The 24,984-nt window shown below is 47.7% G+C and overlaps 2 protein-coding genes across 2 annotated transcripts in view; one reads left to right on the top strand and one right to left on the bottom strand.

Annotated features, from left to right (window-relative positions):
- LOC310922168 (oligophrenin-1-like) overlaps positions 1 to 17,015 on the bottom strand; it is a gene marked incomplete at both ends in the record, with an annotated part of 117,634 nt that extends 100,619 nt beyond the window's left edge. Inside the window, one exon of the mRNA XM_083882574.1 lies at positions 16,862 to 17,015. Coding sequence (XP_083738700.1) covers positions 16,862 to 17,015 — 154 coding nt within the window. The remainder of the gene's footprint in view (positions 1 to 16,861) is intronic.
- Positions 17,016 to 17,461: 446 nt separating this feature from the next.
- On the top strand, positions 17,462 to 24,407 carry LOC310922173 (protein YIPF6-like). Its single transcript, XM_083882589.1, has 7 exons — positions 17,462 to 17,528; positions 18,910 to 19,038; positions 19,574 to 19,652; positions 20,003 to 20,045; positions 20,735 to 20,860; positions 20,963 to 21,120; positions 21,784 to 24,407. Exons 1-7 carry the CDS (start codon positions 17,481 to 17,483, stop codon positions 21,900 to 21,902), a joined length of 702 nt encoding a protein of 233 aa, XP_083738715.1. The 5' UTR covers positions 17,462 to 17,480; the 3' UTR covers positions 21,903 to 24,407.
- Positions 24,408 to 24,984: the final 577 nt, after the last annotated feature.

Below are 24,984 nucleotides of genomic sequence, written 5' to 3' on the forward strand. Positions count from 1 at the left end.
CATGCCACTGCCCGGAACACCATCCTGGGCCTGGAAAAACAAGTCCTGTGGAGACACGGCACCCCTGAGAGAATTGAGTCGGACAATGGGATCCATTTCAAAAACAGTCTTATAAACACCTGGGCTAGAGAACATGGTATTGAATGGATATATCACATTCCTTATCACACACCAGCTGCCGGAAAAGTTGAACGGTGCAATGGACTACTAAAGACTGCCCTGAAGGCACTTGGCGGGGGGACCTTCAAGAATTGGGAAATGAACTTAGCCAAAGCTACCTGGATGGTCAACACCCGAGGGTCTATTAATCGAGGTGGTCCTGCCCAGTCTGAACCCTTGCACACAGTGGATGGAGATAAAGTCTCTGCAGTGCATATGAAAGGCATTTTAGGGAAGACTGTTTGGATTAATCCTGCCTCAGGAAAAGGCAGACCCATCCGTGGGATTGTCTTTGCTCAAGGACCTGGTCACACTTGGTGGGTAATGCAGAAAGATGGGGAAACCCATTGTGTACCACAGGGAGACCTAATTTTAAGTGAGAACAGTGTGTAACATTTTATTCTCTATGTGTATGCATATCTTTGTAAGAATGTATTGATTTGGATATGATGTAGATGGTAATAGAATAAGGGGTGGATTATGTCCTGGGTTGCAGTGTAGGATGTACACAAAGTATTTATTCTATCACCATCTTCATGAACTGTTGAAACCAGGTGGGCTAGTGTTTTCCCAAGCCCCCTGCCTTTTCTGCTAATGGCCCATTAACGCCTTTGGGGTGTTTTCTGCTAATGACCCATAAGTCACAGGTAACTCCCTCCAGGGGTTATCTCTGTTAATGGGCCATCAAGGACCCATTTCACACTTCTCATGCTATTGTGAGATGCTCTGCCCAGGGGGAGGAGCCAAGCATTCTCAACTGGATATAAGCTGGGATTTGGGACAGTGCAAGTAGCACTTATCCACTGGATTCCCAGAGGACCAGAGCTGCCAGACCTTTCTACAGGATCACTGCTTCAGGAAGAGCACCTCACCTGGACTGCTTCCACCATCCTGCTCAGGTTGTATTCTGACTCTGTCAGTGATCCTTTGTGTTATTGTATTTATTTTATTTTACTTTTACCTTTTTACCTTTCTTCTTATTAAATTATATCTCTGACTTGGAGCCTCTCATTCATTTTGCTTTCAAACCACAACAATTGGTTTGTTTAAGCTGGACCAAGGCTGGTCTAGAGCCCTCTCACAAGCCCCCGAGCTGGCAGGGACAGGGCTGGCTTGGTGCTGTTGCCAGCCACCCCTGCCCACATTCCTGCCCTGGTCTTCTGCGGTAGTTTGAGCTTCCTAAAACAAACCAAGCCCTGGGCACACCTGGGCATGGATGGAGCAGCTGTTATCAGCAGAAGCCAGTGGTTCCTGGGGAGGAGGCTGGGGAGCTCAGGACTGCAGCAGGGAGGGAGTGAGGGACAAGGAGCCAGGCCTGGGGCCGTCACAACATGGCCAAACCATCTTTTGCCCAGTCTGGCGCCTCAGCTACCGGCAAAGCAAACCCAACAGTGACAACTTGCCCAGCCAGAGAGCTGCTCCAGGGGGAGCAAAACCCAGCAAACACATCCCTGAGCCCTGGAACACGGGGTGGGATCTGCCTTGTAGCTGGATTTAGTAAATCCTGTGCTGGCCCCTCGTCTCTCCTGCCTGCACTGAGGATACGGCTCTGGCGCTGGGGGTGAGTTGGCTTTTGGGAGGGTTTTTATTCTTTTTTTCTGCTGTTGTGTTTTAGTCTCTGGTTTAAGTGTGTCTGGTTTAGATTTGTTCCAACTGGAGCCCTAGTCGTGTGCTCAGAGCTTGCAGCCTAGGAGCAGGATCTGCTTCATCAGCAGCTGTAGGCTGCAGACACCCCCTCTGCCCACCTGTGCTGAGGATGCCTGCAGGGTGCAGATGCTCCCAGGGAGAGCTGGGGTCTGGCTCTGAGTGTGATATCTTTTGAGACAATTAGAGTTGAGAAGTCAGGAGACAACTTTACAAGTTACCAGCAGTAACTGGTGCCCTTACTGGCTGATATCCCCAGCGAGGATGAGGAAGACCAGCAAAGAGCCAATAAGTACAAGAGATCACATTATTGCTGGAGGAAAGTGATGCATTTTCCAGCAGGTCATTTCCCCCCTGCTCCATACTGTCTCATGGCTAACCTGTCTTTGTGGGACAGGACAATGTCACTGTAGCACCTCAATGCCCAGCTGTGCCTCCCAGCAAAGCTGATGCTTGCCTGGAGAGCTGCAGTCTCTCCTGGTGTGGGATAGACTCCATCTTCCCCATTTTCCAGAGGAGCTTTAGGGTTGTTTGGACACAGTCGTCAGGATCTGGCTGTAACATACTGCAGGAACAAATTCCAGCCATTGTCCCCACAGCCTTCCCATGAACCAGAACATGGGTGTTGGGGGTTAGGTTTGTTCCTTTTTTTTACTCTAAAGAATTTTTCCCCCATAAGTTACTAGGAGACTAAGTACTGGGTGCTTAAAGGTGCTTGACCAAAACAAAGAGGTGGCTGAAAGTTTGGAGGAGGAGATAACCCAAGTTTTGGGGCAGGTAAAGGACAGAGCTGGAGGCAGGTTTGCTTTTGCTCTCGGCATTGCATCGGAGAGGACACGGCCAGGCTGCTGTTTGCTGCGAGAGGAGTTCACTGTCACCAGAAAGTCCGGCCCTGGGAAATCTACCATCATCTGCTCACGTGCCCTGGAATTCTGAGCTCCTCCGCCTGCCCTGCTGGAGCTGGGCCAGCCCTGCCCTGCTGTCGCGGCTTCTTCGGCACTACTCTATTTGCTACAGTGTGACCGTGCACCCCCCTGCCCTGCCGAGACATCTTGCCCCTGCCTGCTGGGGACATCCTGCCATTCCAGCCACCAGCCCGGGACCGTTCACTGTTCCAGCTTGGTGCTCTGAGAGTCCTGCAAGAGCATCAAGACCAAACTGCTCTGGGTTTTTGTGAAGCAAAGCCCTCAAGGTTCTTGGTACTGTTTTGTTATTAATGCTGTAGTTGTTGTTTTTGTTTGCTTTGTTATACATACTAGTAAAGAACAGTTATTCCCATACATCTGTGAAGCATTGATTCAGAAGAATTAAAGACTTTAGTCAAAATAGATAGTGCTGAGGTAAGGTAGCTAGACTTCCCTTTTGTTAAAAGAAGCCAGACTGAAGGAACTGATAAATCATGGAACCTGTCAAACTAGGCTTTTGCATCCTGAATAATCAATAGACCCCATGAATACAATACAATCATAAATCAAACAGTCCTGGGAAAAACAGGATTCAGCTGTCACTAACACTAAAGGTTAAAAAGTCAAAGAGAGGAAGACCCATCTTACTTCATCATTTTGGGACCCCACCTTATAAAAAAGACCACTGACCCATTTCAAAGAAGAAACTAGGCATGCTTGATGGCTTTTTGGGCTAATTACCATACGAAGCGGGGAATGGGATGTACCAGAGTTATGAATATGCATTCATGTTTTGGGTATTCAATACTCCTGTACATAAAAGACCCTATGCTCATCTGTAAATTGCGCGTGTGTATTTGGGAGCGATCCCGCACGCTGCCCAGCGTCGTAATAAACATACACTTTCTAACTTTAAACTGTTAGAGAGTCTTTGTCCGTCATAGTTGGATATTGGTATTAGATCAATATCCATAGTTTTTTAATAAATCATTTGGCGAGCCAGGCAGGAGCTGCTCTTTCTGCCCGTGGGGCCAGTGGCATCTGGGACTCCCCTCAGGGCGCCCACCTGGAGTTTTCAGGGGGAGGGGTCCTACAACCCTGCTGTCCACCCTGGCAAAAGACCAGAATCTCCTGGAAAATACGGACAAAAGATATGTTTAAAGGAAAACGTATTGAATGCAGGTACCTTTGAATAGAGACGGCTTATAAGTCATAAGAGACGTCTTATGCAAAGCAGAGGCCTGACTGGGTTTTGGAATCTCGGCGGAGTGTTGTAATAGTTGTTGTGTTCCAGGTAAAGCTGGTCACTGTTGGCTGCATCCCGAGTGGGGGGGGGCAGCAGCGGCAGCAGAGCTGCTGGTCTTGGTTATAGGAGCATAGTGGCTCCAATTTTGGTTTGTATTTTAAAGGTGCACTTTGGTAATCCATAATCTGAGAGACTAGCCCGAGTTTTGAGACGCGGAGAGTCCCGTCTTGGTCACGGTCCCGCGCACTGGCTGTGTGTGTATTACGTATGAATTTGTGTCTGTTTGGGTTTTTTTTGGTTGTGTGCTTAAGTGACTGTATGTGATGTGGATTGTGAAAGTTTGTGTTGTAGGCGTTTGTGTGACTTTAAAACGTGTTACTAACCCTTGTAAGTGTTGTAAATTTAAAGTTGTGAGAGATTTTAAAACCCCCGCCGATCCGCGGAAAAATACCTCTGTCTGAAAAAGCGGAGGGATTCGGGGTGCTTACGCCGTGACTGGAGGGTGTCACGGAGAGCACTGTAAGTTCTGACTGTATAACTGATAGCATGATTTTCATCAGTGTGTTGTTCAGTAAAAAACATCTGTGGGTGAATAAACTGTTTATTGTTTATAAGAAAAAAGCAAGAGTAAAGAGTTTTGAGTAATTTTTAATTTTTTTTATTTTTTGTTATTTTTTTGCAAATTTATGCCCAACATACCACAGTGATCGGGCAGGAATCTGAGTTGTCCCGGTAACCGGCAGGGAGCCAGAATTTGTAGCCTCAGGCTGTGTCTTTGAAATTCTGAAAAAGCTGATGTGTTTGTTTTAACTGTTGTTTGTGGAATGCAGTTTTAATTGTAAAAAGAGATCGGGGACCCCCCTCTCTTTTTTTTTTTTTCCTCTTTCCTCAGTGCAGGAGGATTTGTGGAGTGTTTTTGATCGGCTGAATGAGTTTGAAGTTGTCAAAAACCCGTTGTTTTGTAAACTTGAGAATTGCTAATACACAAACAGGTTCTGGTGAAGAGGGGGAAAGGACCTGGTCTAGTAGTTTTGTGCAAGAAAAGCAGAGAACCCAGAGCTTATGCCTAACGCCGGCAGAAGTGGCTGAAGGATTTTTAGTGCTGGGATATGCAGGCGAAATAGTTTGTTCTGCATTCTGCCAAAATTTCCATTTGTCCCTTGGTTGATTGCAATTTTCAAATGTATTTTAGTAGTAATATACTCAGAGCAAAATATGACAAAAAATTAATTTAATGAGTGATTAATAACCAGCAATTTGGATAAAGTGTCTGAATAATTGTGTGAAGTTTTTCTTTTGAATAAAAAGGATTTTTTTCTTTTTTATGTAACCATAAATTCTTTCTTCAACAGCTGATGCTTTGAGCCTTGTTTTAAAGAATACATATTGCTAACTTTTTTTAACAAGCTGTTTTTTTTCCTTTTTCTGGTTAAAGTATATGCCCAGGAATTGAAAAGCTGGTTCAGAAGAGTTCTCCCTGCCCAGGGACAGAATTTCAGAAACCTTAAAAAAACCTAAAAAAAACCCCAAAAACACTCTAAGCATGGGGGCAAATGAGAGTAGAGAGGTCCCTAAGGGGAGCCCTTTGGGGTGCATTTTAACACACTGGAAAGAGCTGGCGGGCTATGATGGTACAGAAACCAAGAGGGAGCTGGTTAAGTTATGTACACAGTGGTGGCCACTTTATAAACTTGATGAGGGAGTGAAGTGGCCAGCGAATGGTACACTGGACTATGAGACATTATTACAGTTAATGCTTTTCCTGCGGCAGGAACAAAAGTGGTCAGAGGTGACTTATGCAGATATGTTTTTCAGCCTCCGAAATCATCCTGAGTGGCAAAGGGATTGTGGAATGAGACCACCATCTGATCCTTTAGTATTGGCCCTTCTAAAGGACAATAAAGCTACTAAAGGGAAGCCGAAACAGTGTTGCAGCACCTGCTCAATAAATCAGAGGTGCACACATCCCAACAAGGTATACCAAGTAGAGGCTTTGGAACAAGAGACAGCAGACATACTTAAACCACCCCCAAAAAGACAGGAAAGGAGGAGGGTGGTGGAAAATGCAGATTCAGAACCACCATTGACTCCAACCTCCCCCATTTCATCTTCCATTAGAAGGACAGCAACTGAACTATATCCACCACTACCTAGTAGTGACAGTGAGTGGGATGAACCTGAACCTCCCCCGTCAGCCCCCAAACTTCCCCCACAAGGGCCTATAGCATCAAGGACCCGAAAACAAACCAGAGGGGTCATACAAGCACCTCTAAGACAAGCAATGACCTCTGATGGAGAGACAAAATGGATTAAGGTCCCCTTTTCCTCAATTGATTTAGAGATTTGGGAAAAGAGTGCTAAGGGCTATCAAAGTGATCCAATAGGGGTTGCTAAGAAAATGAAGTTTATAATCAAGCAGCATTTACCGGATTGGGCAGACCTCCAATTGCTGCTTGATGCCTTAACAGAGACTGAAAAGCAATTAGTTTTGAAAGTAGCTAAGGATCTAGCCGAGGATGATTGTAGAACAACACAGGAAGATGTTAAAGATGTATTTCCCCTGCAAGACCCAGGCTGGGATCCTAATAATGACGAGGGGCTGGGATGGTTAAGGAGATACCAGGAATTGATAGTAAAAGGGCTAGAAAGAGCCATCCCCAAAACCATAAATTGGTCAGCCCTATATGCTGTCAAACAAGGCCCCTCCCAAACACCTTCTGAATTTCTAGATCACCTGCGAGACGCAATGCGCCAACACACCACCCTGGATCCTGGATCTAATGAAGAGACACAGCAATTAATAAATTTATTTTTAGGACAGTCTACAGGAGACATCAGGTGGAAACTCCAGAAGATCCGGGGTCCAGACAGCCGGAATTTAGAAGCTTTACTGGATGAGGCCTGGAGAGTTTTTAGTAACCGGGAAGAAGGATATAAACAAGGGATGAAGAAATTAGTAGCAGAAGCAAAAGAGAGGGGAAAAAGGAAAACATGGACATGGCCCACCGAAACAGGGACCACCCCGACTGGGAAAGGACCAGTGCACCTTCTGCAGGAAAACTGGGCACTGGAAGAACCAGTGCCCAGAATTAAGAAAGGGTGATAAACATAGAAAAGGCAGTCAAAAAGAGGAAAAGGTGATTGCTCATGTCAAAGAGGACTGAGGAGGACCGGAGGGCCCCACCCTAGGGGACCCTCTGGTTATAGTCAAACTAGGGAACAGAGAAAAATAGACACAGGGGCAACATTTTCAGTGCTGAATAAGGCCCTAATACCTGTAACCAATGACTATGTTATGGTAAAAGGAGTGACTGGCCAATCTGAGAGGGCTTACTTTTGCAAACCATTGAAGTTTAAATTGGGGAAACAATGGGGAATCCATCGATTTTTATATATGCCTAATGCTCCATCTGCACTTTTGGGCAGAGATCTGCTAGAGCAGCTGGAAGCAAAAACAATATTTAAGAATGGGGAAATTATTTTGGAGGTAAAGGATCAACAATATGTAGAACTATTAAGTTTAATGATGATAACCAAAGAAATCGAAGTTGCAAATGAAGAAGAGAATTTCAGTAAAATAATAGATCAGGTGTTTCCGGGAGTGTGGGCTTCTGACATACCAGGCAGGGCAAAGAATGCACTACCAGTACAGATCAAACTTAAGGAAGGAGGACAGCCAGTAAGGGTTAAACAATACCCCCTAAAAAAAAAGAAGATAGGAGAGGGATTAGTCCAATTATTGAAAATTTTTTGAAGGTAGGACTATTGAGGGAGTGTCAGTCTGATTTCAACACTCCTATCTTGTCAGTGAAGAAGCCTGACGGGTTATACAGGCTAGTACAGGACTTAAGAGCTGTCAACAAAATAACTGAAGATCTGTACCCAGTAGTTGCCAATCCTTATACACTGTTGACTCGCTTAACACCTGAGTTAACCTGGTTTACCATTTTAGATTTGAAGGATGCCTTCTTTTGCCTCCCTCTCCATGAAGCCAGCCAGAAAATTTTTGCATTTGAGTGGGAAAACCCCAAAACTGGAAGAACTCAGCTCACATGGTGCGTTCTTCCCCAAGGTTACAAGAACTGCCCCACCATATTTGGGGAACAGCTTGCAAAGGATTTGGAGTCTTGGGAATCCCCACCAGGAGAAGGACAGCCACTCCAGTACGTGGATGACCTACTGATAGCCACATGGACCCAGGAGGCATGTGTGGACTGGACGGTAAGCCTCCTAAACTTCTTGGGCCTACAGGGGTATCGAGTATCCCAAAAGAAAGCCCAGCTGGTGAGGCAAACAGTCATTTACCTGGGTTACAAAGTGAGCGCTGGACAAAGGACTTTGGGGCAGGACTGCAAAGAGGCAATATGCCAGACTCCAAAGCCTCAAACAGTGAAAAAACTTAGAACCTTTTTGGGCATGACAGGGTGGTGTAGACTGTGGATCTATAATTATGGATTGCTTGTTAAACCTCTATATGCCTTGATCATGGATGGAATCAGAGAACTTCAGTGGACAAAGGAAGCTACTCGAGCCTTTGACCAGCTAAAGCAAGCCCTCATGTCAGCTCCAGCCCTAGGACTTCCAGATGTGAGCAAACCATTCTTCTTGTTCTCTCACGAAAAGCAAGGGATCGCCTTGGGAATATTAGCACAGAACGTCGGCCCATATCGGAGGGCAGTGGCCTATCTTTCCAAACAACTGGACACGGCTGCTAAAGGATGGCCAGGGTGCCTCAGAGCCGTTGCAGCAGTGGCTGTGAACATCCAGGAAGCACGCAAGTTCACCCTAGGCCAGAAGATGACTGTGCTAGTGTCCCATACGGTGTCTGCAGTCCTTGAAGCAAAAGAGGGGCATTGGCTCTCCCCACAGAGATTCCTGAAGTACCAAGCTATACTGGTAGAACAAGATGATGTTGAGATTGTGGTAACTAACATTGTGAACCCGGCTTCCTTCCTCAGCGGGAGTATGGGAGAACCAGTGATCCACGACTGCCTGGAGACCATTGAAGCCACCTACTCCAGTCACCCAGATCTGAAGGACACTCTGAGGATGCTGAGACCTGGTTTACTGACGGAAGCAGCTACATTGTCAGTGGAAAGCGGCATGCTGGGTATGCAGTTACCACCAGCAGGGAGGTAATAGAGTCTGGACCATTGCCCACCAACACCTCTGCGCAGAAGGCTGAAATCATCACTTTGATCCGAGCCTTAAAGCTGGCAAAAGGGAAAGAAATTAACATCTAGACGGATTCAAGATACATGTTTGGGGTAGTCCATGCACACGGAGCCATTTGGAAAGAGAGAGGACTATTAAATTCACATGGGAAAAGCATTAAGGATTCACAAGAAATCCTAAAGCTGCTAGATGTTGTGCAGCTACCTAAGAGAGTAGCAATCATGCACATCAGATCGCATTAAAAAGTGAGCTACAGAGAGGCAAAAGACGCAGCTATAGGTGAGGTACCCAATGAGACAATTGAGGCAGCACTTATCCCAGATGGAAAAATTTCAATTGAAGGTAAGGCAGTATACAATAGGAAAGATAAGAAACTTATTAAAGCAGAGAAAGCAAATTATAATCAGGAAGGGTGGGCTGTGACAGAGGAAGGGAAGCTTGTAGTACCCTCCTATTTGTTATGGTCATTAGTGCAAAGGGAACATGAGAAAACACACTCGGGAATAGACACCTTGTATAGCTATTTAAAAGAAAGAATTATGGCCAGAAAGTTACAAGGTACAGTAATACAGGTAACCCGTCAGTGTGGTCTTTGCCTCCGAACTAATCCCAAAAATATCCCAAAGCCTAAAATGGGACAAATTGGGAAAGGCTGTGGACCTGGGCAACAATGACAAATTGATTTTACAGAGCTGCCCAGGAAGGGAGGATATCGTTACCTATTGGTGTTAACTGATACCTTTTCAGGATGGCCAGAAGCCTTTCCTGCCAGGACAGCTAAGGCCTGAGAGGTAACCAAAGCACTGTTGCAAGAAATAATACCAAAGTTTGGAGTTCCAGCCACCATATCCTCAGATAGAGGGCCACACTTTGTTTCAAAATTTGTACAACAAATAAGTAACCACCTGGGAATAGACTGGGAATTGCATACCCCATACCATCCTCAATCTAGTGGCCAAGTGGAAAAAATGAACCACTTGATTAAACTACAAATTGTGAGGTTGGGACAAGAAGTTAATTTGCCCTGGCCCCAGGCTCTCCCATTGGCATTATTACGAATTCAGACAAAACCAAGGGCGAAAGAGAAACTAAGTCCTTTTGAAATATTGTATGGAAGGCCGTATGCAATTCAAGAAGGAACAACATCCATGCAAGTAGGGGAGGAAACCCTACATAAGTATATGGTGGCCCTAAATAGACAACTTAGAGAAATTGAGAAATATGTGGCTGGAGCTCAAAACAGGGAATTAGATGGGCCAGTACATGATATACAACCTGGGGATTATGTATATGTTAAGTCTTTTGCAGAAAAGACCTTGGAACCACAGTGGGAAGGACCATTCCAGGTGCTTCTTACCACCTTCACTGCAATCAAGATCAAAGAACAGAAGGCTTGGATCTATCACTCCCGAGTGAAGAAAGCCCCAGAAGGAATCTGGAAGATCACACCAGGCAATGACGAACTGAAACTGAAGCTCACTCGGAACCAGGAATAGACGGACTAATAGTTATTATGGATATTATGTGGAAAGTTCTAATTATTGCAGTAATTACCTTAACTATAGCAAGGGTCAACACAATACCACATAGGTACAATGTGACTGAGATAAACAGATGTCAAGGAAAAGCTTATGATGCTTACTCTCGTAAGGCTTTAAATAAGATGCTAAAAGTCACGAATGCAAGCTTATGGGAAGGAAGAAATGTTTGGGGGTGTAAGTATGCATTCGTACAGGACGGGTTCCACGAGGCTTACCACCTGCCCATGAGACCCATCCGGATTAGTCCTGAATGCTGTGACAAATGCTTGAGAAAATGTCCTCAATTTAGACTCAAAATAGAGGGGTGTGCAATAAGAGGGTATGACATCAACTTTAACATTACTCAAGTATGTACTGAGCTCCATAAGAACCAAAGCAAGATGACTCCACCAGTGCCAAGAAAGGCCGTGATCCCCCAGGTGCCAGCTATCCCAGAAGTAGAGGAACAAATAACTCCTGTAATTACCAAAATTGGGCCATATGCTATTAAAAAGACTGGAGTTCAGAAGCTGATAATTAACCCAAAGTGATCTTTAAAATGAGTAGAAATGGGAGTACAGGTAAATGCTTCTCATGTTCATCCAGAATGTGCTCCATTTCTCAAAAACCCCTTTACGGACTGGACCACTTGGCTCCAAAGAAGTATGCCTCCTAATTTTAGAAGTAAGAGAGATCTCACTGGGGTGCTAGGAACAGGATTGGGAGTACTAAATACCATAGATTCAGAAGTACTGATGAATAAATTAGCCTCAGTAGGGAACGATTTAGTCCAACTACAGCAACCTTTGCAATCCTCTCTACTTGCATTGGGTAACAATCATTGGAAATTGACCCAAATACTACCAGAATGGGAAAACGCAGAAGAGCGAGATCATGAGGTAATAATTAATGCGCTAGGTACAGCTAGTGAAAACATTTCTCTGGCTCTAGGGTGTATTCGGGCACAACTGTGGATGCAATCAGTGGCTGCCCCAGTTATCAGAGAAGGCAGAGAGGGAACATTCCCTGCTGAAATTCACAAAATTGTTTGGGACCATGCCTCTGATATGGAGAAGGAGCTCCAGTCTTGGTGGGTACTGGTCAATTTCACCTATAACCTTGTGACTAGTGTAGTGACAGCCTTTGTTTTAACTATACATGATGCCTCAGTGGACCTAATACATCCAATAGTCCCCTTAGGATTAAACCATGAGGGAACTGTATTGTACCCTTCTGAACACAGGATGTGGGCATGAGAAATTGAAGGAAAATGGCAAACTGTTAATCTAGAGCCCTGTACTGTGAGAAGACAGTTAGGACACATATGTGAAGGGACATTAGAAGGTGACAAAGACACTTGCTTGGATACAGACCAGAATATCTGTCACTTTGAAATGTATCCAGGCAAGCAGAAAACTTCACTGGTGTATACAGGACAAGGTTGTGTCTGTCTAAGGACAGCATGCCCCATCATAAAAATAGACAACCAAATTGTAAATGAGACCCCATTCAATTTGTGTGTTTGCAATTTTGTTAGAATTAAGGGATGTGATTTTTCCTATTGGGCACCTGTAATATCGCATCAATATATAAAGGCAAACCTAACCACTGTGCAGAAGATACTGCCTGTGCCCATAGGAATGAATTTGGCTTTAGTCGCTCAATTGATGAAACATCCCGGATTGAGAGAAATCTTAAAGGAAATTAGGGAAGGGGGAAAAAGGACATTAATTACAATTCACCATGACACAGAGACCATCAAAGGAGTATTTAAGAGGCTTGAGGAACATTTGTCCCATCATTGGTGGGATGTGCTTTTTGGGTGGTCTCCAACAGCAACTGGTATACTAAATGCCTTAGTCCACCCTATAGTTGTGTTGCTTATTTTGGTTAGTATAAGTTTAGTTTTATCTGTTGTGATGCTTGTTTGGAATTGGAGGATGCTACGATGAGTAGCAGCCTTAACTTCACTATCAAAGGCGTATGGCTTGGTCTTGAGAGACACTAGCTGTACGGATTGGATTGATGAGGAAGACTCTTTTGAGTAAAAGAATTTACTCACTTTAAAAAAAAGAAGTGGGGTCATGAAGCATTCATTTAGAAGAATTAAAGACTGTAGTCAAAATAGATAGTGCTGAGGTAAGGTAGCTAGACTTCCCTTTTGTTAACAGAAGCCAGACTGAAGGAACTGATAAATCATGGAACCTGTCAAACTAGGCTTTTGCATCCTGAATAATCAATAGACCCCATGAATACAATACAATCATAAATCAAACAGTCCTGAAAAAAACAGGATTCAGCTGTCACGTAACACTAAAGGTTAAAAAGTCAAAGAGAGGAAGACCCATCTTACTTCATCATTTTGGGACCCCACCCTATGAAAAAGACCACTGACCCATTTCAAAGAAGAAACTACGCATGCTTGATGGCTTTTTGGGCTAATTACCATACGAAGCGGGGAATGGGATGTATCAGAGTTATGAATATGCATTTGTGTTTTGGGTATTCAATACTCCTGTACATAAAAGACCCTATGCTCATCTGTAAATTGCACGTGTGTATTTGGGAGTGATCCCGCACACTGCCCGGCGTCGTAATAAACATACACTTTCTAACTTTAAACTGTTAGAGAGTCTTTGTCCGTCATAGTTGGATATTGGTATTAGATCAATATCCATAGTTTTTTAATAATTCATCTGCCTGAAAGCCCCTTTAATTTTCTAAATTATAATAATTTGGAGGGAGGGGATTTGAATTCTCCATTCTGAAGGGAGGCTCTGCCCCTCCCTAGCAGTTACCTGTCTTTCAAATCGAGACAATGGGGTTCTGGGGAACTGGGCAGACAGGCTACTCTGGGTGGCTTCAATCCCATTAAAATAACCTGTTCCAATGCCACACTGGTTCCCATACTCCACAGCATTAAACCCCCAGGCGCCACATCCAACAACAGCACAGAAACCTGCCCAGATCATGTCTGCCATGCTGAGGGACACAAGAGTTCCCTGAGGGTACACACCAGTACCTACACAAAGTGCTGTGGGACCTGCAGGGATGATGATGATGGTGGGACCTTCCCTGGGTGTCCAAGGAACTCTATTTGTGGGGAAAAGCTCACACAGTCTCTACACATTCCTTTATCATATTATCCTTCAGAATGAAGTGCTCACAGTACTGGGGGAGGCTGGGAACTGCCAGCAAAGTCACAGGCACTCTGCAGAGCTCCACGCTGGACAGAAATCAAGTGCAAAACCACATACACAGCATTTGCATGAGAATTCATAGCTCTTCAAGCTTCAAAGGAAAATTTTCACCATCACAGCACTCACAGGTACTAATGAGAAAAGCCTCTGACATTTCTCCAACTCCATTTGATATTTAATTGGGAGAGAAGATCAAAGACCAGGGGAAATAGGTGGTTTTGAATTATCATACACACAGCAGAGCACAGTGAGCAGTTGAGATTAAAGAAACCCACACTGAGGCACAGAAGGAAACTGCTGTAAAGCAGCCATCCTTACAGCCACAGTGATGCCATGGAGTCACAACTGACACCCTGGTCTGACACCCTAGAACATGTGCCCTGAGCAAGGCTCCTCTGTCACACCAGTGCTGGCCATGGCGAGCTCTGGGCATAGACAAGCTGCTGTTGGGGCTGAATCCCCAGTGCCCACATCAGGTCCTGATCCTGGCCAGCCCAAGGGGATGGGCATCAACATGAAGGGACAGACACCTCCCAGTCCTTCTCCCTTCCTGACCAGGGACAGGCCACAGTGGTCTCAGCACTGCCAGAACAACGTGTGGGACCAGCATCGTCACTTGGCACTGCCAGTGACTCTTCATACTCCTGGCATGAAAAACAAGGGACACGGTCAACTTTACAACAAAAATAGTTTCCATTTCTGACTCAAATGATTATTTTCTATTATTAGTTTTCACACCCAAGCCTGTTACAAATGAACAATATTATTCTCTGCTTTAGTCAGTTTAATTCCCCACTTGGCAATACCAAATACTTTGTTCCCTTATGGTGTCCCACGTAGTTGTGACTATTCAGCTGTTGGAGGGGTGTCAGTCAACAAGAGAAAATAACACAGTCAAAGACAGCACTGGTAGGGCTGTGACTGCAGGATGACCCTCCCCAGGATATGGTGGGCTGCAGGCCCCTGGAAGAGCTTCACCCCAGAATTTTATTTGTTCCAGTTGGTGACACATCAGTTGGGTAGAGGGAATGGAACCAGTTTATCTTAATCCATGAAAGACCAAAGGAGTTTAACACCACCTAAAGCACCCTCCTCATTCAAGTAACCCAGCCTTGAATACTTCCAGGGATGGGGCAGCCACAGCTTCTCTGGGAAACCTCTGCCAGGGCCTCACCACCCTCACAGGGAAGAATTTCTCCCTATTATCCCATCTAACTCTGCTCTCTTTCAGTTTGAAGCCATTCCCTGTTGTCCTGTCACTCCATCCCTTGTCCAAAGTCCCTCTCTGCCTTTCTTGTAGGCCCCTTCAGGTACTTCACCCTCTATCCTCATTGGATCTCACTCTCTTGATGGGACCACCATCACTTTTGCATCCCAGCAGCTGAGGGAACCTCCACCCCACCCTGTCAAGGAGCACAGAAGGATTGTCAGCCATGGCTGCCCGAGTGGACATTGGGATCTGCCAGCTGGTCACAGTGAGGCCATGGCCAGTGAGTACCCCAGATTCCCACCCACAGCTCCACATGGATAGTATTCAGAGATATATCTATTTTTTTAAGTTATCGGTTAACTAAACACAGGGAGCTGATGGAAGCCCAGGCAGGATTGCCCCTAGCACCTCCCTGGCAGCCTGCTGGATCAGCTACAAAAACATCCCACAGCATTTCAGGCAAGAAATCCTCAGCCCTGGGGGTTCTCAGTGCTGTCTGGGTATGCTCTGCTTTCTTCTGCTTCTGCCCTTCCTCCCTGGCCAGTCTCCCTGGGCCGGGCCTGCTGACCCAGCAAAATCCCTCACATCCCTGTGCACTACAAACACTGAAAAGGGAAATGGTTTTGAACAAAGTGATGAAGAAAAGCATTTCCATTAGCAAGCAGGGTTTTTTAAATCCCTCTGATTTCCATTTTGCTGGGTTGTTTGGGGTTTTTTTGCCCTAGACTGTGCAGAGATTTGGGTTTTTGTACCCACGTTAGGTCTCACAGCCCTGTGACGTCAGCAGTTTCAGTCACACCAGCTTTTGTCTCTGCTGCTTCTAGATGGGCAAACACGGGCTATTCCAGCCACAGCCTCCATAGCGAGGAAGCTCTGAATTATTCTGAACAAAAGGGCAACAGCTAAACCTATTAACACCAACTGAAACCAACCAGATGGCAGGAAAACTGTGTGTGACCAGTGTGGATTGTCTGTGTCCTTCCATTGCCCTCATGGATTCTCTGTTGGCCTGGGCCTGGATTCTACTGCATCGATAACAGCAGAGAATCATGGAATCATTTGCATCGGAAAAGACCTTTAAGATCATGGAGTCCATGAAGGCATGGGAGACTACATAGGGAAGGTGTTTCCACAGCTGTGGGGAGGGAGAACAAATCTAAGCAGTCAGGTCAGTGTCAAACACGTGGGACTTAGTGGTTTCAGGTGACACAACCTGGCCCAGCTGCTCTGGTGATCTGTCCACTTCTGAACGGTCGACTCCGGCCAAGTCAACATTGAAATCGACATTTCATTGGGAAAAATGCTCACCGTGATTTAAAGAATGACAGAACACCGACAACAAAAGGAGGACTTAGAGCAGGGCGCTGGAGGGCCCCTCTCATGCTCACAGTGGGCCCCCAGGGTGACGAGATGCCCAGTGATGAATCCGCCACGCTCCCCCGCGCCAGGGAGATGTGGAATAACGGAGCACCTTCCCCGAGCAGGGATCACTGTCCCCATACGAGCAGACAGATGCCTGGGAAGGCTCGGCCGGTCTCGCCGCTGGTGTCAACCCAGCGGAACGGGGATCCGGCCCGTCCCCTGCGTGGGAACAGCTGCGGGTGGCCCCGGGGATGGCAGCACAGGGACAGGTACACGCCGGGGGTGGCGGCCGCTGCCCGAGGAACGCCAGCCCTCCCCGGAGCGATGCAGGGCATGGGCCCAAAGCGGCTCCAGCACGGGGCTGCAGGCGATGCCCAGGAACGGGACACACACCAGTGACCGGCCGAGCCCTGCCCAGACCCCCGCCTCGGCCCGCTCACCGCGGATGGCGGCGATGAGCGCGTTGCCGTCCTTGACCACCTCCTTGATGAACTTGTTGGTTCGCTCCAGCTCCTGCTCGTAGCACTTGAGGCGCTCGCGGAAGTCGGGGCTGTCCAGGTAGCAGTCGCTGAACTCTAGCGGCGGGTGCCCCATGGCCGCGGCTTGGCCCGGCTCCGCCGCGCTGCGCCTAAGGAGCGCTGCCGCCGCCGCCGCCCCGGGCGCCCCGCCTCGCCGGCATCCCGCGGGCCCGCCCCGCCTGGCTGCTCCCGCTGCCGCGCCTCGGCCGAAGAACCCCCGCCCGCCCACTCGCCGCGCTTCCGGCCGCGCCGCTGGCGCCGGGAGGTGTAGTCCGGGATGAGCCGCCCGGGGCCGCCGCCCGCCCAGCTCGACCCGGCCGCTCCGCTCCGCACTGTGCGGGACGCGCGCTCCGATCTCGTCCGCCCCGCAAGATCCGGGCCGGGCGCTGCTGCCGCCTCGCGGGCCGGTCCGAGTGCGCCCCCTGTCGGCGGGGCGGGGGCTGTGCCGCCCGCATGCGTTGCCATGGACGCCGCGGCGGCGGTGCGTGACGCAACGGCGCGCGGTGATGACGTCAAGTGACGTGTCACCAGGGCGGCCAAGATGGCGATGGCGGAGGCGGCGGAGGAGAGTGGGGCTGTGGGGATTCTGGTGAGTGCGGCTAGGAGGGCCCTGGGGGGAGCTGGGGGAGCCAGGAGAGTCAGGAGGGGAACAGGGGAGGCCGGACTGCGGGAAGGCCGGGGGCATTCGGGCTTCCCTCTCTCCCTGGGCAGGGCCAGGCAGCCGGTCAGGTGCCGGGCAAATGCGGAGTGGGGTCTGGAGGCCTGGGCGGGCGGCGGCTCGTCCGAAGGGCGGAGACGGGTGTTGTGGTTTGAAAGCAAAACGAATGAGAGGCTCCAAGTCAGAGATATAATTTAATAAGAAGAAAGGTAAAAAGGTAAAAGTAAAATAAAATAAATGCAATAAAACAAAGGATCACTGACAGAGTCAGAATACAACCTGAGCAGGATGGTGGAAGCAGTCCAGGTGAGGTGCTCTTCCTGAAGCAGTGATCCTGTAGAAAGGTCTGGCAGCCCTGCTCCTCTGGGAATCCAGTGGATAAGTGCCCTTGCACTGTCCCACATACCAGCTTATATCCAGGTGAGAATGCTTGGCTCCTCCCCCTGGGCAGAGCATCTCACAATAGCATGAGAAGTGTGAAATGGGTCCTTGATGGCCCATTAACAGAGATAACCCCTGGAGGGAGTTACCTGTGACTCATGGGCCATTAGCAGAAGACACTCCAAAGGCCATTAGCAGAAGAGGCAGGGGGCTTGGGAAAACACTAGCCCACCTGGTTTCAACAGTTCATGAAGATGGTGATAGAATAAATACTTTGTGTACATCCTACACTGCAACCCAGGACAACGGGGAAAGGGGCCGAGGACAGGGGCGAGGAAGGCGACAGGAAAAGAAGACAGGAAAGGTGAAAGGGTCAGGCGCAGGGTCGGGGAGCCACCGGCCTCCCGCCGTGCCCTCCCTGCCCTGCCTGCCCCAGCATTTGCCGTAGAACCGGTCGGGCTGTGCCCTGTTTGCCTTCCCCTCCGGGCACCCCAGAGCCTTCCTCGCCCGCAGGCGGGGAGGGCATCAGCCCTGTTAAGCTTGGTTCCTGGGCAGTCTCGGTGTGTGCCCTGGGCCGGCGGTGTCCGTGCAGCTCCCCAGGGCTGTTAAATGCAGGTACTCGGGGGGTGGTGCGGCTGTGCAGCCCTCAGGCACCACCTCCCTTAAAACACAGCTTTTTACTTCTTTCAGTTACTGCTGCCGGAACTGAGCACCGGGGGCGGGTTCTGAGGGTGACAGGGGACGGGCTCACACACACCTGCTCAGCTCTTCAGGCCATGACCTGCTCACATCGGGCAGAGACAGCCTGGCCTGGCTGCAGAACCTTTTATTCCTTGTATCCCTGAATTTGGGCAGCTCTGTCCCTCCCCAACCCATCTGAAGTGCACACAAGCATGTTTGTGTTTCTTCCTAAAGGTTTGTACCCATTCAGTTCCCAGGTCTGGCAGATGTGTCCATATCCCAGGATATTCCAGTGGAAGGGGAGATCAGTGTCCCTGTGGGATCTCACTCTCCTGATAAGGATTACTCCACACTGGATGAGCCAGTCAAGGACACAATTGTGAGTCTGAGCCCATGGCTGGGGTAAAACTCATGTTTTCTGGTGTCTTTGGTAGCTGTTGTGCAAAACTTGTGTTTTTGCACAGCTCTGCTCAACCTGTACTTCAGCAGGGATTGTTTTAGAACTCACCATGTAAAACAAATTCCTATGGGTCAAAAACTGTCTGAATTGTGGTCCAAAGTTTCTCTGTGATCCTGAAATCAATGTGAGGGCAGAGTGGGAGCTTGTGAGAAACTGTTCTGACTGAAGATATTTTTCATTTATTTTCTTTTCCTAGCGGAGCAAACAAATTGTTGGTTATAGTCTGTTGTTATTAAATGGTACAGTATTGTGGTTGTTAAAGAAAAGGATGTGATGCTGTGGTTGTTAAGGAATGTAGGAAAACTAGTCATTGTTTGTTGCATATAATGCTACAGAACTTGGGTTGGATCCTCTCCTGATTTGCCATCCATGTTCCTTTACTTCTGTCTCTGCTTTAGCTGGGAGCTGTGATTTTTGTGGGGGGATTAATTAAAGTGTTTTGTGTTTGTTTCAGATGAGGGACCTGAAGGCTGTTGGGAAGAAGTTTGTCCATGTCATGTATCCCAGGAAGAGCAGTGTGCTTCTCAGGGACTGTACGTGCTGGGGCCTTCCTGACCTCCAGAGGGGAGGCAGAATCCAGCAGGACAGGGATTCAGGACTGCTGAACATCCTGAGCAGCAGAGTTGACAGCCAGGGTGTCACCAGGGCTCTGTGACAGGGTGGCATGGGCCAAGATGAGTGGAGCTGGGAGCTTTAGCAACTGGTGGGTCTTGAATGAATTTTATTATAGATCATGGTGTAAGATGCTGAATAAGAAAATTGTAAAGCAGTGAGATGTGGAAAATGGCACCTTGGGAGTTGGGTAAGGGCCTCTGTCACTCCCAGGAAAGCAGAACTGAGATGATTCTGTGACTTTTGTGATGTGTTTTCCTTCTCCCTGCAGGGGATCTGTGGGGCCCATTGGTGCTGTGTGTGTCCCTGGCTCTGTGAGTATTCTGGGAGAATTTGGGGTTTTGTAGCCCAGTGCATGAGGGAAATGAGGTGTTAAAAATACTAATTAATGTGTTAAGATCAATTTCATCTGATCCCTCTCTGTCTTGTGCAAGCACTGCTTGGTTGGGTTCTCTGATAAAATGTGTTTGTGATGCTTCAAGCCCATTAGAACCTCCTGTCCCTAAATTTAGGATTTAAGGATGAACTCTTCCTTGTCCCCTGGCCCAGGAATGGTTTTATTGAAGGTGTCTCAAGTTGTCCTGATTCAGCTGTGGTACCTGCATCCCATAGTTATTCCAAAGTTTCTCTGAGGCTGGTTTGTTCAATCACACACTACTCTGCTGCTTTGAGAGGTACCAAAACTTTGGTACTTTAATTTCCATCTCAGCCTGTTGTCCATGACTTGATTCCCTTATGAATGCTTTCACAGCCCTCAAAACAGGGAAACAAATGGACTGAAATCACCTCAGTTGAGCCACAACCATTTTCCTTTCCTCTGCAAAACTGAGGATATAATGAAAATATAAAATGGATGAAAAACTATGGGCCTGCAGCATAACTGGCGATCAGTGTTGGGACTCCTGCTCTGGCACCTACTCCAGTCTGGGAAAACTCCATCAATGCTGATGCCTCCATCTGTCTGTTCCCCACTGCAGCTGTTTCTCCCTGTTCCCCACTCCAGGATGCTGCAGGGTGGCTCTGCAGACAGCAAGGATGACGGAGGGCCCCAGTTTGCTGAGGTCTTTGTCATCATCTGGTTTGGGGCTGTTGTCATCACACTCAACTCAAAGCTTCTGGGAGGGACCATGTGAGTGCGGGTTTGTTCTGTGGCAGTTCACATGCTCCTGTGCACAGAATTCTGCCCTGCTCAGCCTGACTGCCCTTTTCCTGTTGCTGTCTCCCCATGCAGCTCCTTCTTCCAGAGCCTGTGTGTGCTGGGGTACTGTGTGATGCCGCTGACCGTGGCCATGCTGGTGTGCAGGCTGGTGCTGCTGGCGGGCGGGGGCACCGTCAGCTTCATCGTCCGCCTCATTGTGGTGGGGGCCATGTTCGCCTGGTCCACCCTGGGTGAGTCCCTCAGGTGTGCTCTGTGCTTGGGGAGCTTGATCCATGTTCATTCCCTCAGGCAAAACCAAGGGATGCTCTAGTCTAAGGTGTCCCTGGGCTGCTGAAGGGCTGTAGAAATAGTTCTTCCAATCCTTGAGCTGGCAGAGGTTCAACCTCTGCTCCTGGTGATTTCCATGCTCATATGCAAATTGTCTTGGGCAGCAGGATGATGATTTAGTGTTAAACTCTGTGAGACTGGTGGCTTATTCTATGATTATGTTATAAATACTATTAGAAAATGCTGATTTTATAGAGATGCATTTGCATGATTTCTCCTGTTCTTTATCTGTAAGTCTGGCTCTCACTGTACAGTGTTAATCAGCATTTATGGCCAGGCTGGTCAGGGCTTGGAGCAACCTGGGCTAGTGAAAGGTGTCCCTGGCTGTGGCAGGGGATGGAACTGGATATCCCTTCCAAGCCAAACCATGCTGTGATTCCATGATTCCATGACTTGTCATTCTGTATGATAAAGGAAGTTGCACTTGGTGATTACAGCCTGTTGGTTTGAGCAGTGGTTTCTTTTTCAACACAATTGCAGTGCAGATCCTCACCGCAGTTTGCTCCATGCAGTGGGGGCTGTGAGGGTTCTGCTGCTCCTGCTCCACATGTTTTGTATCTCCACAGCATCCACGGCATTCCTGGTGGACAGCCAGCCCCCCAACCGCAAGGTACTCGTCATGTACCCCATCTTCCTCTTCTACTTCGTCATCAGCTGGATGATCCTGACCTTCACTCCCCAGTGAGCACCACCCCGAGGGACTAGTACATGGACTGGACTTTTTCATGGACACTGCAGTGAATCCTTGGCTTTATCTCTTTCTAATTTATATATAGGGATACTGTAAAAAGACAGGTTGTGGGATAAAGCCAGAGAGCTGCAAAAAGTGCTCATTTGTGTGTCCCTCTTTGTGAAAGATACTGAGGTCCAGTTTCTGAGGGGTTTATTTAGCCCTGTTCTGTACTGGTGTTAAATAAACAATGCCCACTGTGACAGGGATTGTTCCATCTGAGGAGAGAGTGGGAGATCCTGGATTTTCAGGCTGTTGGGAGATGAAGTTTGCACAACTTGGCAGATTTCCTGCCTGTGCTTGGATTCTCAATGAAGATAAAAATGCCTTATCAAACCATAGAACTTCACTGCAATGATGTGTGGAGAGGAAAGAGATGTGTCTGACTCCTTTTCATTCCCTTGTAGAGTGGTGGGATGCACACCCAGGGCATTGAGGGACTGGGGCTTTCCCAGGAAAAGAGAGTTCAGTCAAAACTCAGTTGGGTCCCTTTGCAGGGAATTGAAGCTGGTGGCAGGGAGTTGTTTTTGCCCATATCCATGTATTTTGTGTGTCCATCCCTTCATGTGGCAGGAAAGAGGGTTCCAGCTTGGTGCCTTCAGCACTGCATCTGTGAGGAGACTGGGCTTACTGCAAGTTACAGACCTGTGACCACAGGGAACAAAGCTCAGAGTCCTGCAGAAATGCTGAGACTGCTTTGTAGCAGGGACTGGGCTCTCACTCTGCATTTGGGAAGTGAAAATTCCTTGGAAAGTACCATGAATGTGTATGTATGATAAAAACAAGGTGTTCTGTGCAGGAAGTTGAGGTTTTGCTGCACAGGCTGTTTGGGTCTGAAAAACCATACAAGGGCTTGGGCCCCAAAGTGTTAAAAACAGCTTGAAGGAAGGGTAGTAAATGGTACTAGAGGTGTTGGTTGATCTGAAGCAGGATATGAATTCTGCTCTCACCTGCCTCTGTGTGACTGTTCCATTGGTTGTTTACGGGGACAGCAAAGAAATGTGTGCAAATGTGCATTTTGTTCCCTTGTACTTCCCATGAGATGTCAGACACTGTTCTGTGGGTTGTTTTGTGGCGTTTTAATTTTAATACTTTAATGAAAAGAGAGGGCTCCTCCAGTCACTGCAGGTTCATTGTGTACCTCTCCTGGGTACAGATATGCAAGAGTCAGGTGTCTTTTGGCACAGACACTGGGAGCTGGGACTTGCTTTTGGAAACTACAGAAATTATTCCTGTTGTCTGTTGTTCTCAGTCAGCAATTCATGAAATATCTGGGGTGAAAAAGCTCCTGTAAAATGTCCTTTTTCCTACATTTGTGCAGACAGACTGAAACTGAGGTCTGTGGGTTCTGCTGAGGTGTGAATGTGCCTAATTTCTAGTTATATATGCAAGAGCAATCTGTGCTGTAAACACTGGCGGTGGGTGGGAGTTGGGATGGAAATTGCTGAATTTCAGATTAAAAGTGAATTTTTGCATTTGTGGATAACAAGCTGCTGTGTGGCAGGGCCTGGCTGTGGCACCAAGGGGCTGGAGGGGAGCTGTGGTGGTTTGTAGACATGGGAACCATGGAAAGGGGAATTTTTAACCTTCCATTAAATTATTGCTGGTATGGAATGTGGTTTTTCTTCTGAGTGTGCAGTTTTTCTTTCATTTAAATGTTAGTTTAGCTTTTTGAAGCTGAAAAAAAGTATTCAAGGAAAGTGGATGGTAAAGCTGTTGATGGCTATGGGGGACTTCCTTGAGCCAAATCTTTCTGTCCTACAAGAATTTAACCACGCTTTCAAAGAAATCCTTGGATTCTCTCTGGGTCTTGTGACTTGAGCTGTTCTATCTGAAGGATAATTGGAGTAGCATTTAACTGATCCAGTAATATTTTGAAAAATTTTACATTACTTCAGAAAGTCAAAAAGCCCAAACTGGGCTCAAACCAAACTGGTTTCCTCAGCCACTCCTGGAGGTCCTGCAGAGCTCCTGCTGTGACAGAACCAGTTGTCTCTCAGTGAGAGGGTGGTCCCAAAGCCAACGGGACATGGGCACATTAAACACAACCAAACCATTTTGGTTCAGGGAAACAAAATGCCTCAAGCTTGTTTGATATTTGCAGATGCCTAGAATTAATGCAGCTGATTAATAGTCCTGTAAAGCACTGGTGTCACCTGCAAGTGCTGAGTGCTCCCCGAATGTCCCTCATCCTGTCCAGCCAGGTGTGCAGCATATCCCTCCCAAGGGCCCTGCAGGGGAGTGATCCTTGTCACCACAACAGAGAGGTTTAATTTGTGCTGGAAATGTCTGTGGTAAGAACTGCTGTGCTTTCCAAGGGGAAAGTCCTTTCCTTCTTGTTTAAAGCTGCTGGGGATGGGCAGCAGGGAGAAGCAGCTGTGTTGCCTATAATGGAGTGTCTGAACTGCTCTGCAGAGAAATGGCTGATGTTCCAATGCACAAACCAAACTTTCTTTTCTACTAGGATTTTTTAAATACTGTTTATCAGCAGTTGTGTATGTTTAATTTTGATCTATTTAAGACCAATAAAAAGGAAAATAATTTATTTGTTTTAGCTTGAAAAATTCAAACAGGTGGAAAGTCCCATGGGCAATGTGACGTGTGGATGGAAGCTCTGTGCTCTCTCTACCTGTGGCACCTGCAGTACCAGGAGCTCCTCTGGCCTGGCTGAGGCAGGAGGGAGGAAGCTCCCCAGACCCTACCCGCATGTCCCCTGGCCCCATATGGAGAGCAGGACACGTGGGCCATACATGCCAGAGCCCCTGAGGCTGAGCCAGGACATCACCTTGCCCAGGCTCAGGTCCTGCTGGTGCTCACAGACTGCTCAGGGAAGGAGCAATGATGCTGGTGTACCCCAAAATCAGAGTTCCAGTGGCTTCAGGGCTGGGAGGTCTCAAGAGCCACCTAAGGGACCTGCGTGTGCCTCAGCGGTGCTGGCCAGGAATCACTGGGGGCTGAATGAGGTGAGGGCAGTGGGGGAGCAGAAACCTGGTAGGAAAGGGCCTGATGGACGAATGGATATTAAGGCCCATCCCTG

The sequence above is a fragment of the Zosterops lateralis genome (assembly GCF_965231275.1).
Source record: "Zosterops lateralis genome assembly, chromosome: W".
Classification (NCBI taxonomy): domain Eukaryota; kingdom Metazoa; phylum Chordata; class Aves; order Passeriformes; family Zosteropidae; genus Zosterops; species Zosterops lateralis.

Coding starts and splice junctions, on each gene's coding strand:
- LOC310922173 (XM_083882589.1), top strand. CDS start 17,481: ATGGCGATGGCGGAGGCGGCGGAGGAGAGTGGGGCTGTGGGGATTCTG. Junction 17,529..18,909: donor GTGGGGCTGTGGGGATTCTG/GTGAGTGCGGCT, acceptor GTACCCATTCAG/TTCCCAGGTCTGGCAGATGT. Junction 19,039..19,573: donor AGCCAGTCAAGGACACAATT/GTGAGTCTGAGC, acceptor TGTTTGTTTCAG/ATGAGGGACCTGAAGGCTGT.